An 11,620-nucleotide genomic window follows, 5' to 3' on the forward strand; every position below is an offset into this window, starting at 1 on the left:
CGGCGGCGGGGGCCGCAGCGCTGGCGATGGTGGCGGTGGCCGAGGCGCGACCCTCCCGGAGGAGTTCGGTGCACTTGTCCACGATGTGCCACATCTGGAGCACGGAGCCCACGGTGAGGAAGTTGACGATGTCGGCCGCAGCCATGCTGAGGCGGCCGGTGTAAGCGGAGGCCAGGACGGTCTCGAAGGCGCCTGGGTCCATGACGCTGGGCAGCGAGATGGAGGTCATGCCCTTGAGCAGGACCTGGTCGTGGAAGTAAGGAGACGAGGCGGCCAGGACAGCCCGATGCGCGCGGAACTCCCGGCCTTGCACCCGGATGGACACATCGCAGAGCTGGCCCTGCAGCCGCTGCTGATTGAGAGACTCCAGGAGGGCACTGGTCACCTCGGGGAAGGACACGTGGACCACCGCCGCCGCCGGCAGGGGCAGCGGGGGTGGAGCCAGTGACAGGGGCAGGGGCAGGGCTGGCCCGCTGGGCGACAGAGCGGACGGCTCCATGCTGCGGAGAGAGGGGACACCCCCCCAGCCACAGGAACAGGGGAAGAGGAGGCGGCCGGGGGGGTCTCTGGGGAGAGAAAGAGAGAAGGGGTAACATTTCGTGAAGGTCCCAGCGTGAAAACGCGCCGCGCGGGTACACCTGTCCGTGACCACGTGATCGTCGGGGCGACACAGCCCTCAGGTGAAACGCCACCCCAGGCAGGTGTGCTCACCCCAAGCTCGGCGCCCGCTACTCGGAGTGAGAGCGCCCCACTCTCAGGAGTGAGGCGTTCTCCTCTGAGATGACACCGTTTTCCATTTGCCTGGGAGCCTAACTTTCCAAAATGCACCTTCCGGCTGTTCCGCACCCTTGTGCTGGAGGCAGAGGGGTCAGGTCCGCCACGCTCTGAAGACCAGCCCAGGCTCGGTCTCCCCGCAGGCGCTGCCCCCCGGGTCTCACAGACACGCCCTTTGCGCGCGCGGGTGCATCTCTAGCCCCACTCTTTCCCCTCTCCCTATGCTCCGCCCCCCTACGGCCTTTCGACCCCGCCCCTTGCCTACCCCCGCCCACACCGGACCCCGCCCCACCTGCTCCGCCCCGAGCACTACCTCGGCCTCTTCTCCCACCCGGAAGGCGCCCCCCAACCCCGCGCGTCCCCGCTTACCGGGCCGCGCGCCCCCGGACCCCCCGCCCCTCACTCGGCGTCCAGAGCTGCAGCCCGGGCCCCTCCCGCCGCCATCTTGCGCCGACTCCCTCCGCCCTCTGCCTCCGCTCCGCCTCCCGCCCCTTCGACTTTAAAGGTACAGGCGGGCACCCCGCCCGTGCCGCTGGGCAATATTCGGCCGACTTCGCCACTTCTCCTTTAAGGAACTTTCGCCTCATCCCACCTTAAAGGTACCAGGTCCTCCCTTCCGCAGAGGACCCAAGACTTGGTTTAGCCGAGTCCTTCATTCCCCTTTAATTATGTAAGCCCGCCTTTTCCCTTTGGCGAAGGGTGCTAGCCCTCGTTCCTCAGGCCCCGCCCCTGAGCTGTGGCCATTAGCTGGTTCGCGGGATCTGATAGCCCTGGTCCTAGCTGCTGACAGTCCCCTGAAGCCCCGCCCTCTTCCTCCGAGCCTGGATTGGCCGAGGAACCTAGAGCCGCCCCTGATTGGCCTTTCACTCGCACCGCTCAAAGTGAGAAAGTAAAGCGGGTTAAGACAGCTCAAGCACTTTTTTTTTCCTGGTACCTGGTTTGGGGCACCAGGAAAGCCGGCAGGTGAGAGTATGCAAGGGCCAGGATGGAACGGACAGATCGGGGCTAACCAGCACGTGGGCCAACCGTGAGCGACACAGCTGCTATCAGGCTGCGACAGGGGACACCAAGGAAAGGACGGAAATACAAGAAGAAAAGAATTTTATTGTTTTTAATGTTTCTGTGTAAAACTTAAGCTTCTGGATTTTTAAAAGAAACACCACCAAGAAGGGATTAGCTCAGTCCATCCCTTCCGGAGCTGTTGGCTTCCCGCCACCCTCCAAATGTATTCCGGAAGCAAAGGTGGCCGCTAATCAGAGTCTGACAGCACGATGATCTCCTCGGGGTCGCACTGCGTGGCCACACTCGTCTGCGGGGAGCCAGAGAGTCAGAGGAGGCAGAGAGGTTAAAATCGAGGCTGGGCAGGGAGGCAGAAGCAGACTGAAAGAGAACAGATGCCCCTTACCTTGTAGGTGCTGGGCCGGGGAGGACACTGGGGGGCATGGGACAACCGAGCTGGAACAGGGCTGCAGAGAGAGCTGGTCACCAGCCCGTGGCTGGGAGAGTCCACCCTTGTAGAGGAATCAGCAACTGGGGCCATGGAAGCCAGGGAGGATGGTGGGCTGGGCGGCAGGCAGATCTTGGCGTTCTTCTCTGGCACTGGCCTCTGCCGCCGGTCCAAAATACTGAGAACACAAACAGCAGGCGGAGGGGGTTAGGAGCCTGAGCTTAGCGATCCTCCCTGAAGGCCCTGCAACGCCTCCTCAGCCTCCCCTTCTTTCCCAGCCTCTGTCACCTGTTTCCTAGCTGTCCCAACCCCGTCTGCTGCTCCTCCTTCCGAGACTTCTTACAGGGGGGACTAAGATCTCTCCACGTGTGAGGAGAGACACCTCCGTTGAAGGATGTGGAGGTGACCGTGGCTGCCCCGTTCTCCAGGACCATGGGAAGAGGCTCTTCCGACTGCTTCCGCGAAGAGGAGACGTCGCTTTCCTCCGGGGAAGGGGTGCTATCCACAGGCAAGGCTTCAATCTCCAGCTCGAAGAGCTGCGACAAAGGGCTGTCTTCCTCCGGGGGCAGCTCTTCAAGCTGTTCTCTGCTGCCCTCAGCATCCACGCTCGAGCGGGCCAGGGGTTCTTCCGACACCGAGGCTGGGGACGCTGTGAGTCTTTTGCTTCCTCGCTCCCCTGACGCCCTGCTGATTCTTTTGACAGCTTCCCGGTTCTTTTCAGTGGAAGCCTGTGCTGGGGACTTGGGGCTCTTGCCTCCATCTTTTCCTGGGAGAAAAGAAAAGGGAAGGAATAGCATGAAGACAAGGACACAAAACAACGCTGAGAAGAAAGCAGGAGGAAAAGAAAGGAGACTCTCAAAGCCAGGCCCAGCAACCAACTCCTATAATCCCAGCACTAGGAGGGCTGAGGCAGGAGTATCACTGGAGATTCAAGGCCAGCCTGAGCCACACAGTGAGTTCAAGACCACGCTAAACTACACTGTTGGTCTCTGTCTCGAAAATCAAGAAAAGAAAAAGTCTCAAGAGGTAGCTCATACCAACAGAACTGACACATGTGGAGAATGTTCCTCTTACATACCTGCACTCTCCTCCTCATCCTGTTCCTCGACCCCCTGACCTTCCTGCAGCTCTTCCAGATCCTCCTTGTCTTCAGAATCAGTGGCATCCTCTTCCTCCTCTTCCTCCTCTTCCTCACTTTCCTCATCTTCCTCATCATCAGTCTCAGCCTTGGAGGTAGTCAGGCACTCCTGGGATGTCATTCCACTGGGGCCCTGGGGAACAGAGGAGTTTCTCTAAGGAACTCCTCACCCCACAGGGTCTGATTCTTGCATTTCTTCTGCACATGCCCCCAACAGCCACCCTGGAACCCCTGGTGGCCAGTGCAGAGGGAAGACAAGGTTTCTAGCAGGGCACATCCCTTCCACACCTCACCAGAATCCAAGGAGGCTTTGGGGGAGCCTGCAGAGTGGGAAGAGGTGCCTTGGGAGACCCGGGCCCTTCTCTTCTGTCTCTCCCTCTCCTCACTTTTGTCTTGCATCACTGCGTATTTGGAGATGACTTCATCCAGCCGGCTCATGGCCAAGCTCCGGTTTTCCTGTAGGCGCCGGGCTAATGCAGGATCTGACAGTGCCGGGTCAATGCCTATATGAGAAGATACAAAGTCAGACTGCTCAGCCCAAAACCAAAAAAGGGATTAGAGAGACACCCTGCCCACACCATACAAATGACCTAAAGGATCGCTGACCCAGTACCTGGCCTATAGTCGTCTGTGAGGTGGCAGCCGAAGTTGTAGATGAGATCAAGGTGGCGTCGCTCCTGTAACCTGATGCCCACATCTCGAAAGGCATCCTGAGCCATGAGCTGGAGCTGCTGTCGGGAAAGGCCGAGACTGTGGCGATCAGCTGCCTTCTCTATGGCCCGCAGCACGTCTCCGTAGTCAGGGAAGGTATCAGGCCCCGGCTTGTTGATGAGCCGCTCGATACGCCTGTTAACTTCTGGGTAGCGGGTGCCTTGGTAGGGGATGCGCTGCTCTATGACTCGTCCCGTCAATGAAGAGCATTCCTTGAGCTCACACAGACGCCCAAACAGGCGGATCAGCTTCCGCTTCAACCGGGCCTCCTGCAGGTATGTGGAGTCCGGGTCATCCAATTCTGAGAGATCCAACTCCTTCTCCTGCAGCCTCCGGATCTCCGCCACATAGAGCGCCAGGAGCTGCTCCAAGCGCTGGATCTGCCGCTGGGACCCTCGGGTCCTTGGAGGCTCAGAGGCAGTGGTTTCAGCCTTGGCGGGGTCTGAGGAGGGGTCCGTGGGAGGTTTACTCCCGGATGGCTCATGGGACGCAGTAGCAGCAGGGGCCAAGTTCAGCTTCTTCTTGGCCGAGTGGGCCTTGAGAACAGTACAGAGCTCATTGATGTACACGTAGAGCTTAGACGGCCGACTGCGGGCCCGAGACAGGATCCGAGAGAGGATGTTGCAAAACTCCGCGGAGGCCAGGAACAGAGGGTGGGCACGCTGTTGCTGTTTGGAGAGGAATGGGGCCACCTCGGGGTGGTCCGATGTCTGCGTCTTACACAGTTCGAGGAACTGGGTTCAGGGAAAATACGGGAGGGGGAGAAAAGACAAGGGAAGGGGTTGAGAGAAATAAGGCAAGGCGGGGTTAGGTGAGGATGGGTCCGGAGAGCCAGGCAGCCGTCCCCCTCCCTGAGATGCAAGAACCTTCTCCCCTAAAGCTCACCTCTTCAAACAGCTTCTCATTCCCCAACTTGTAGCATTTCTTGCCGCCGGAACCAGAGCCTCCTCCAGCCCTATGGGGCTCAGAGGGGCCGGGGGCTTGTGCCTGGGGTGAAGCCGGTTTGGGGGGAGGGTGGGAGGAAGGCCCTGGCTGGGCAGCTGCTTCGTCTTCGTCATCATCATCCAGCACGATGATGCTGTTGGCGGCGGCCATGGGGGATCAAATCCTCCAGAGGGAGGGAGTGTTGGGGATTTCAGGGTTCCTGCTAGAAGGGGATGGGGCCTCAGAAAGCGCCCCTCCAGCACAGCCCCGGCCCTCCGGCTGTTTGCAAACGCCTGGGGTTCGGAACCGCCCAGCGCGGCCCACAGTGAGCGTCCTCCCGACCCCTCTTCCAGGACTCCTAGGTGCGCTGCAGGCCCCCGGAGTACTGGGGCAGAGAGGGCTGCCCTGCTGCAAACCCCGTCTCCTCCTCCAGCTCCACCCCTGCCCGCGATTTCCGGTCTTTCCTTTGCGTTTCTCCAGTGTCTCTCACAGCTGGGAAGTTGCTTCTTACTACCGATCCCAGCCCCAGCTCGCACCCTGCACCCCGATGTCCCCGACACCCCCTCTCGGCTCACCGCACACCCCTGTGGGCGCCACCCCGCGGGCCTGCTCCCTGTCGCCCTCCCACGGCAGACCCACACCCCGCTCCGCATGGTCCCCCCAACTCCGAGACTCGGCGAGGCCGAAAAGGATCTCGGCCAGCAAGCCATTCTCCGCCCCCCGGCGCCCTGAACTGTGTCCAGATCTCACCCGCGCGGGTTCCCTCCAACCCGGGCTTCAGCTCGGAAAATTCTCCCCAAGTCCCCTCCCTCGCACCCCACCCTGATTCTCCCCATTCTCTCTGGGACGCGGAGCCGACCCTAAGCCCGCCACCGGGCTCTCCTGCTCCTCTCGGCGCAAAGCCTGGCCGGGCCCGGCAGGTACAGGAGCTTCCCGCCAAGTCCCCCTCCCGGCTCGGCCGCGGCCGCCCCACTCCCCTCTGGGGATAGAAGGCTACCACCATCCGTTGCCCCTCACACTCAGCCCCCCGGGTCTCTCCGCAACACCAAACCTCTCCCTCGTACCCCCGCCCCTGCCTCCGCTCCCCACACAGTCCGGCCCCCACCTCAGAAACGGTCTCTCGAGGCGACGCTCACCCGGGAGCTCAGAACCTCGCATGGTTCCCTCCGCCTTCCTTCCCCCCTCCCACCGCAGAACCCACTACGGACCGGAAGCCGTAGGGTTTCCGCCTACACGCAATGAGGGCGGCCATATTGTTGCACGGAACCCTGTCTTGCTGTAGCAGGAAGTGACGACAGGCCCACCTACTCAGTCTACAGTTCCCTCCCTACCCGCCAACACCGACCTGTACTGGGCGGGGCTTGTCACCCGCAGCACAACCTAAAGCACTTGGGGCAGCCATTTTGCTGTACGGCACTGGCTTTGCCTGTAGCCCTCGCAGCTCTTTTCACCCGGTGCTTGCGCCTCTCTATCAGTCGCAAACTTCCCGTCTGGGGCCTAACAGTCGGCCAGTCGCGTGCCGGAGGACCGAGCCGCCTTCCTGAGGCGGGGCAGGGGCACAGAGGGCTGGGTTCCCCGGGGCTGTGTGGGACCTCAGGGAGGGTGGGAGAGTCTGGGGCGGGGAAGAAACGCTTCGCCTTCCAGCGCAGCTTTCCTGCGTCCGCGGCTGGCGCCTCCGGGCCCCCCGGCCCAGGGCGGCCGCTCCTTGCCGCTGTCCAGCAGCTGCTGAGACCGGAGCGCGGGCCGCCCGGAGGAGTCGCCGTTCCTGCTGCTGGAGTCGGGGCCGCGCCGACGACTAACGAGCGGCCCGGCTCGGCCGGCGGGGTGTCGCCCGCTGCGGGGGAACTGGGAAGAACCGAGCGGGGCACGGAGCGCTGACGCCCGCCTCCCCGCCCGGCAGAGCGCACGGGCCGCCGCCGCCTCCCGAAGGACTCGGCCCCGGGCGGCACCCTCCACGAAGCCCCGCAGCCTTCGCCCTGCAGGACGGGCGCGGGAGGGGCTCACTGCGGCCCGCTTTCCGAAACTGGCTGCCGGTAAACGTCGCAGGAGAGTCCGCTCCGTCCGTCCCTTAGACCTGTAGGCTGTCCCCTCTTAAGATGGAAAGAGGGGCTGGGGATTTAGCTCAGCGGCACAGCGCCTGCCTGGCAAGCTCAAGGTGGTGAGTTCGATTCCCGGTACCGGAAAAAAAAAAAAAAGAAGAAGAAGAAGAAGATGGAAAGAAAAGAGAACGAAAGAAAAAGATACAGCTCTCAGCCATGAAATCCCTAACCTTACCAGTCTTGAATAGACACGTAGGCTAGTTCTTCCATCGAGGCGCCATGAACACTCCCTGTTCTATCAAATATTCCATTTTTGTTGGTATTAACTACACTGACAGGTCCCGAGAACGAGGTGCCCGCGGATGAAACAAGGAAAGTAGAAGAGAGAAGAAAATCAAGAGAGCTAAAAGTCTGGGATCAGGGGGCTTACAGCCTCTTGGACTGCCGCCCTGATCACTCATCTCAATCACCTTTTATTAGAACCAAGACCGTAACTGAGACCAACAGGAGAAATTCATTACCCCTTTCCATTTCTGCCTCTCAGCTAATGGTAACAGTTCTCGGGCGAGTGTCCCGCACCACACGCACTCAGCACAGCTGGGGATCATAAGCTGACCATCAGCAGTCAACCCATTAGCAATCACAGTCCTTTCCCCACATTCGACCTCTTAAAAAAAAAAAAAGATGGAAAGAAAAGAGAACGAAAGAAAAAGATACAGCTCTCAGCCATGAAATCCCTAACCTTATCAGTCTTAGACACGTAGGCTAGTTCTTCCATCGAGGCACCCTGAACACTACCTGTTCTATCTTATCAAATATTCCACTTCAACAATTATAATTTTTATAATTTTTATGCTGTTTGATCGATTCCATTCTCATAACTGTAAGGATAACTCAAAAGAATTTTCAGTCCTAAAAGCACAAGGAAGGTATTTTTCTTCTCTCTATATATATGAAACTGCCAAGTGTGGTGGCACACGCTTGTCATGCCAGCACTCAGGAGGCTGTGTACCAGGAGGACTGCCAGAAGTTTGAGGCCAGCCTGGGCAACATAGTAAGACCCTATTTAAAAATAAATAAATATATATATATATATATAGAGAGAGAGAGAGAGATCCTTTCCTAGGAACAGTTCCGTTCTGGAACATTCATAAATCAGATTCATTTGTAACTCCCACAAAGTCAGCCTTACAGGGTTTTGACACAAATTAACAATGTACCTAGCTTTGTGCTTCCTAGCAGTACCCTCCACAGCACCCATGCTCTTCCTCTTGCTTCCGGATCTCCTGGGCTTGGTACCGTTATAGTATGACACTCTACAGTAAGCACACAACAGCATAACCATGACAATTTCCACCAGACACATGAGCTACTTTCGTGATTTATTCCCATCTATGTAATTCAAGGTCTGTTTGTAGCTGTGAAAGTTTGTAACTGGAATGTTTAGCATGAGTGTTATGGCTTGTGTCTAGATGTCACCCCAGAGCGGCATGTGGTCATAAGTTGGGCTTTTCTTTTTTTCTTTTTCTTTCTTCCTTTCTTTTCTTTCTTTCTTTTTGACACAGGGTCTCACTATGCAGTTCAAGCTGGTCTTCAACTCACTTTGTAGCCCAGGCTGGCCTCAACCTTGCAACGCTCCTCCTGCCTTAGCTCCTGAATGCTAGGAATGCACCACCATGCCAGGCAAGTGGGGCTTTTCCAAGGAGGTTGATCTGGAGTGTGTGATGCTGGGATCAAGTGTGTGCAATTACTAAATTAGTCCACAGGCCAGGTGAAGTGGTGCATGCCAGTAATCCTAGCACTCAGGAGGCTGATGCAAAAGGATCACCGGAAGTTTGAGGCCAGCCTAAACTGCATATGGCAACCCTGTCTCAAAAAGACCAAAAAAAAAAAGGTCCGCTAATTGGTTTGGCATAGTTCTAGGTAGGATTAAAGGTGCCCCACCCTGGGTGTGAGTGCTGTCTGTCACAAAGGTAGGTAGCCTAGAGGTAACATAAGGGATAGAAAGTGGTCCTCATTTGCCATTTTTCACTCACTTCCTTCTACTTGCTGCTTTCTGCCTTCCCTGCTTTGCCATGAACTGTTTTTCTACAGTGCTCCTCTGCCATGTTGCCCTGCTTTGGAACCAGCTGACTATGGACTGAAACCTCTACAAACTGTGAGCTAAAGTAAACCTTTCCTTCTCTAATTGGGTGTGAGGTATTTTGTCTCAACAACATGAAAAGTAACTAAGACAGTGAGCAAGGTCCTGAATTCAATTCCCAGCACCAGAACAAAAACAAAAATGAAAAACAGCTTGCAAGCATAAGAGCAGTGATGCAGGCCTATAATTCCAGCACTCAGGAGGCTGAGGCAGGAGGATCATTGCAAGTTTGAGACCAGCCTGGGCTACAAAGTGAGCTCAAGGCCAGCCTGAACAGCACAGTGAGACCCTGTCCCCTCTCCCCCCACAAAAAAACAACCAAAAATTGAAAAATAAAAGGGCAGTGATGGGTACCAAGTAACAGATACCGGTTCTCTTGCATATTCAAGAAAGTAATGTGTTCTACTTTTTTTTTTTCTTTTTTTGTGGTACTTGGGATTGAACTCAGGACTTTGTGTATGCTAGGCAAGTACCCTACCACTGAGCTACATCCCCAGCCCAGCTGTTCTACTTCAAAACTTGAATATTTTCAATGTGCCAGGAATTATATTCCTGAAACAATGACATTTTTATGATGAAAAATTCTAGATGCTTACTTTAAAATATATCATGGAGGCTGGGATATACCTCAGTGGCACAGCGCTTGCCTGGCAAGTGTGAGGTCATGAGTTTGATTCCCAGTTTAAAAAAAAAAAAAGTAAAATATATCATGGATATCAAAGTAAAAGGTTTCTGCACAGAAAAGGAAACAGTCAATCTACAGCTATACCACCCAGAACACGCCCTATCTCCTCTACTCAGCTAAGGAAATGGGAAACAACCAATGGAGGAAAAAGAAAACCTATGGAATAGGAGAAAATATTTGCAAACTATTCATCAAAGGATTATTATTCAAACTACATAAGGCCAGAGCCATGGGTGGTGGCACACATCTGTAGTCCAAGCACTCAGAAGACAGAGGTAGGAGGATCACCAGAAGTTTGAGGCCAGCCTGGGCTCCATAGTGTGTTCAAGGCCAACCTAAACTACATAGTGAGGGCCAGGGATATAGCTCAGTGGCACAAGTGCTTGCCTGGCAAGTGCAAGGTTTGTTTCCCATTACCAAAAAAAGAACAATCAAGCAAAGCAAAAACTAAACTTCCAACCTATGCGTTAGTATACAGAAGATGATTTATAAAAAATAAATAAACTATATAGTGGGACATTCTCAAAAAAATAAATAAGTAAATAAGGCCAAAATATGGAATCAATACAGATGCCCATCAGTGGATAAATGGATCAAGAAAATGTGCATATGTTCAAAATGAAACATTATTCAGGGCCAGTGATATAGCTCAACAGCACAGCACCTGCCTGGCAAGTGCAAAGTCCTGAGTTCAATTCCTGGTGCAAAAAAAGATGTGATTTGTTGGGGCTCTAGGTGGACCCTGGGGGAAAAATCGTGGTGGGATGAGGAAAAGATAGGCAAGAGACAAGACTGAGGTCAGGTGGAGCCTTCTCTCTCCGGATGGAAGGAGAAGAACTGCCCAAGAACTGTAGAGCATTTATTTGTACCTTGGAGAGGTTGATGTCCATTTCAACCCCTCTACCCAGGAACCGGCTAACAAGCTGGAATGGCTTGTTTACATGGCTCAAGGAGCTCCCCATGTTCTAGGGCCAGCTTTGTCTTAGCTGTGACTGATTTCCAGCTTCAGCCTCTCCTGACATTGCTCTCTTTTCTGTTCTATAAATGATACGTGTTCACTTGAAGTTGGAGAAGCTGTGTGTGGAGAACTCAGTAAAAGACTTTTTCATTCTTGATGAACTTAGTCTTTTTTTTTTTTTTTGTCTTCTTCAGACAGGGTCTCACTAAGCAGCTCAGGGTGGTCTTGAGCTCACTTTGTAGCCCAGGCTGGTCTCAAACTTGCAACAATCCTCCTGCCTCAGCCTCCTGAGTGCTAGGATTACAGGTGTGTTCCACCACACCTGGTAAACTTACTCATTTAGGCTGAAGATTGTCAGTCCAAAGACTCTGGGTACCTGTATACAGCAAGTTATCCCTCTACAGTCCAATCATTCATAACAGTGGTCAGTTAATAGTGTAGCTGGCAACTGTCACTTTTACAGCCAACGTATCACTATGGCATTGCTTTTTTACAAATCTTGTAGTTATACTTTTCTGCCGGATGTTCAAGACCAAGTTAAGGCAAGACCCATATTAATCAATTTTTTGCTGTCCATCAAGGTCAGGTAAGTCTCCTCAGGATTCACTTTGGAACAAAGCGCAGCACCTCTTAGATCTTTTGTCAGTGTCAGCCATCTGGATGAATCACAGCCATTGCTTGACCAGGTTGCTTTCTGTGAAAGCTTGAGAGATTTTTCTCTCCTGATGACTCTCCTTAGGCACACTATATATCACTGAATCACTTTCCTCTGTGGTCCCATAATCTCCTTGATCAGAAAAT

The 11,620-nt window shown here is 54.8% G+C and overlaps 3 protein-coding genes across 3 annotated transcripts; 1 reads left to right on the top strand and 2 right to left on the bottom strand.

Annotated features, from left to right (window-relative positions):
* On the bottom strand, window positions 1-1,233 carry Zbtb22 (zinc finger and BTB domain containing 22; the record flags this gene model as incomplete). Its single annotated transcript, XM_013516887.1, is given in 2 exon segments — window positions 1-566; window positions 1,144-1,233. A coding segment is annotated over 1 exon segment (499 nt), but the record flags the coding sequence as incomplete, so codon positions are not given.
* A 625-nt stretch (window positions 1,234-1,858) lies between these two features.
* On the bottom strand, window positions 1,859-6,208 carry Daxx (death-domain associated protein). Its single transcript, XM_013516888.1, has 8 exons — window positions 6,100-6,208; window positions 4,956-5,217; window positions 3,973-4,804; window positions 3,648-3,862; window positions 3,300-3,492; window positions 2,510-2,987; window positions 2,180-2,399; window positions 1,859-2,083 (listed from the first exon to the last, which is right to left on the bottom strand). Exons 2-8 carry the CDS (start codon window positions 5,163-5,165, stop codon window positions 2,024-2,026), a joined length of 2,208 nt encoding a protein of 735 aa, XP_013372342.1. The 5' UTR covers window positions 5,166-5,217; window positions 6,100-6,208; the 3' UTR covers window positions 1,859-2,023.
* LOC106149076 (basic proline-rich protein-like) lies at window positions 5,228-6,236 on the top strand. Its single transcript, XM_013516726.1, has 3 exons — window positions 5,228-5,319; window positions 5,428-5,914; window positions 6,018-6,236. Exons 1-3 carry the CDS (start codon window positions 5,228-5,230, stop codon window positions 6,234-6,236), a joined length of 798 nt encoding a protein of 265 aa, XP_013372180.1.
* Window positions 6,237-11,620: the final 5,384 nt, after the last annotated feature.

Source organism: Chinchilla lanigera, unplaced genomic scaffold, assembly GCF_000276665.1.
Source record: "Chinchilla lanigera isolate Chin_1 unplaced genomic scaffold, ChiLan1.0 scaffold00036, whole genome shotgun sequence".
In the NCBI taxonomy this organism is placed as follows: Eukaryota; Metazoa; Chordata; class Mammalia; order Rodentia; family Chinchillidae; genus Chinchilla; species Chinchilla lanigera.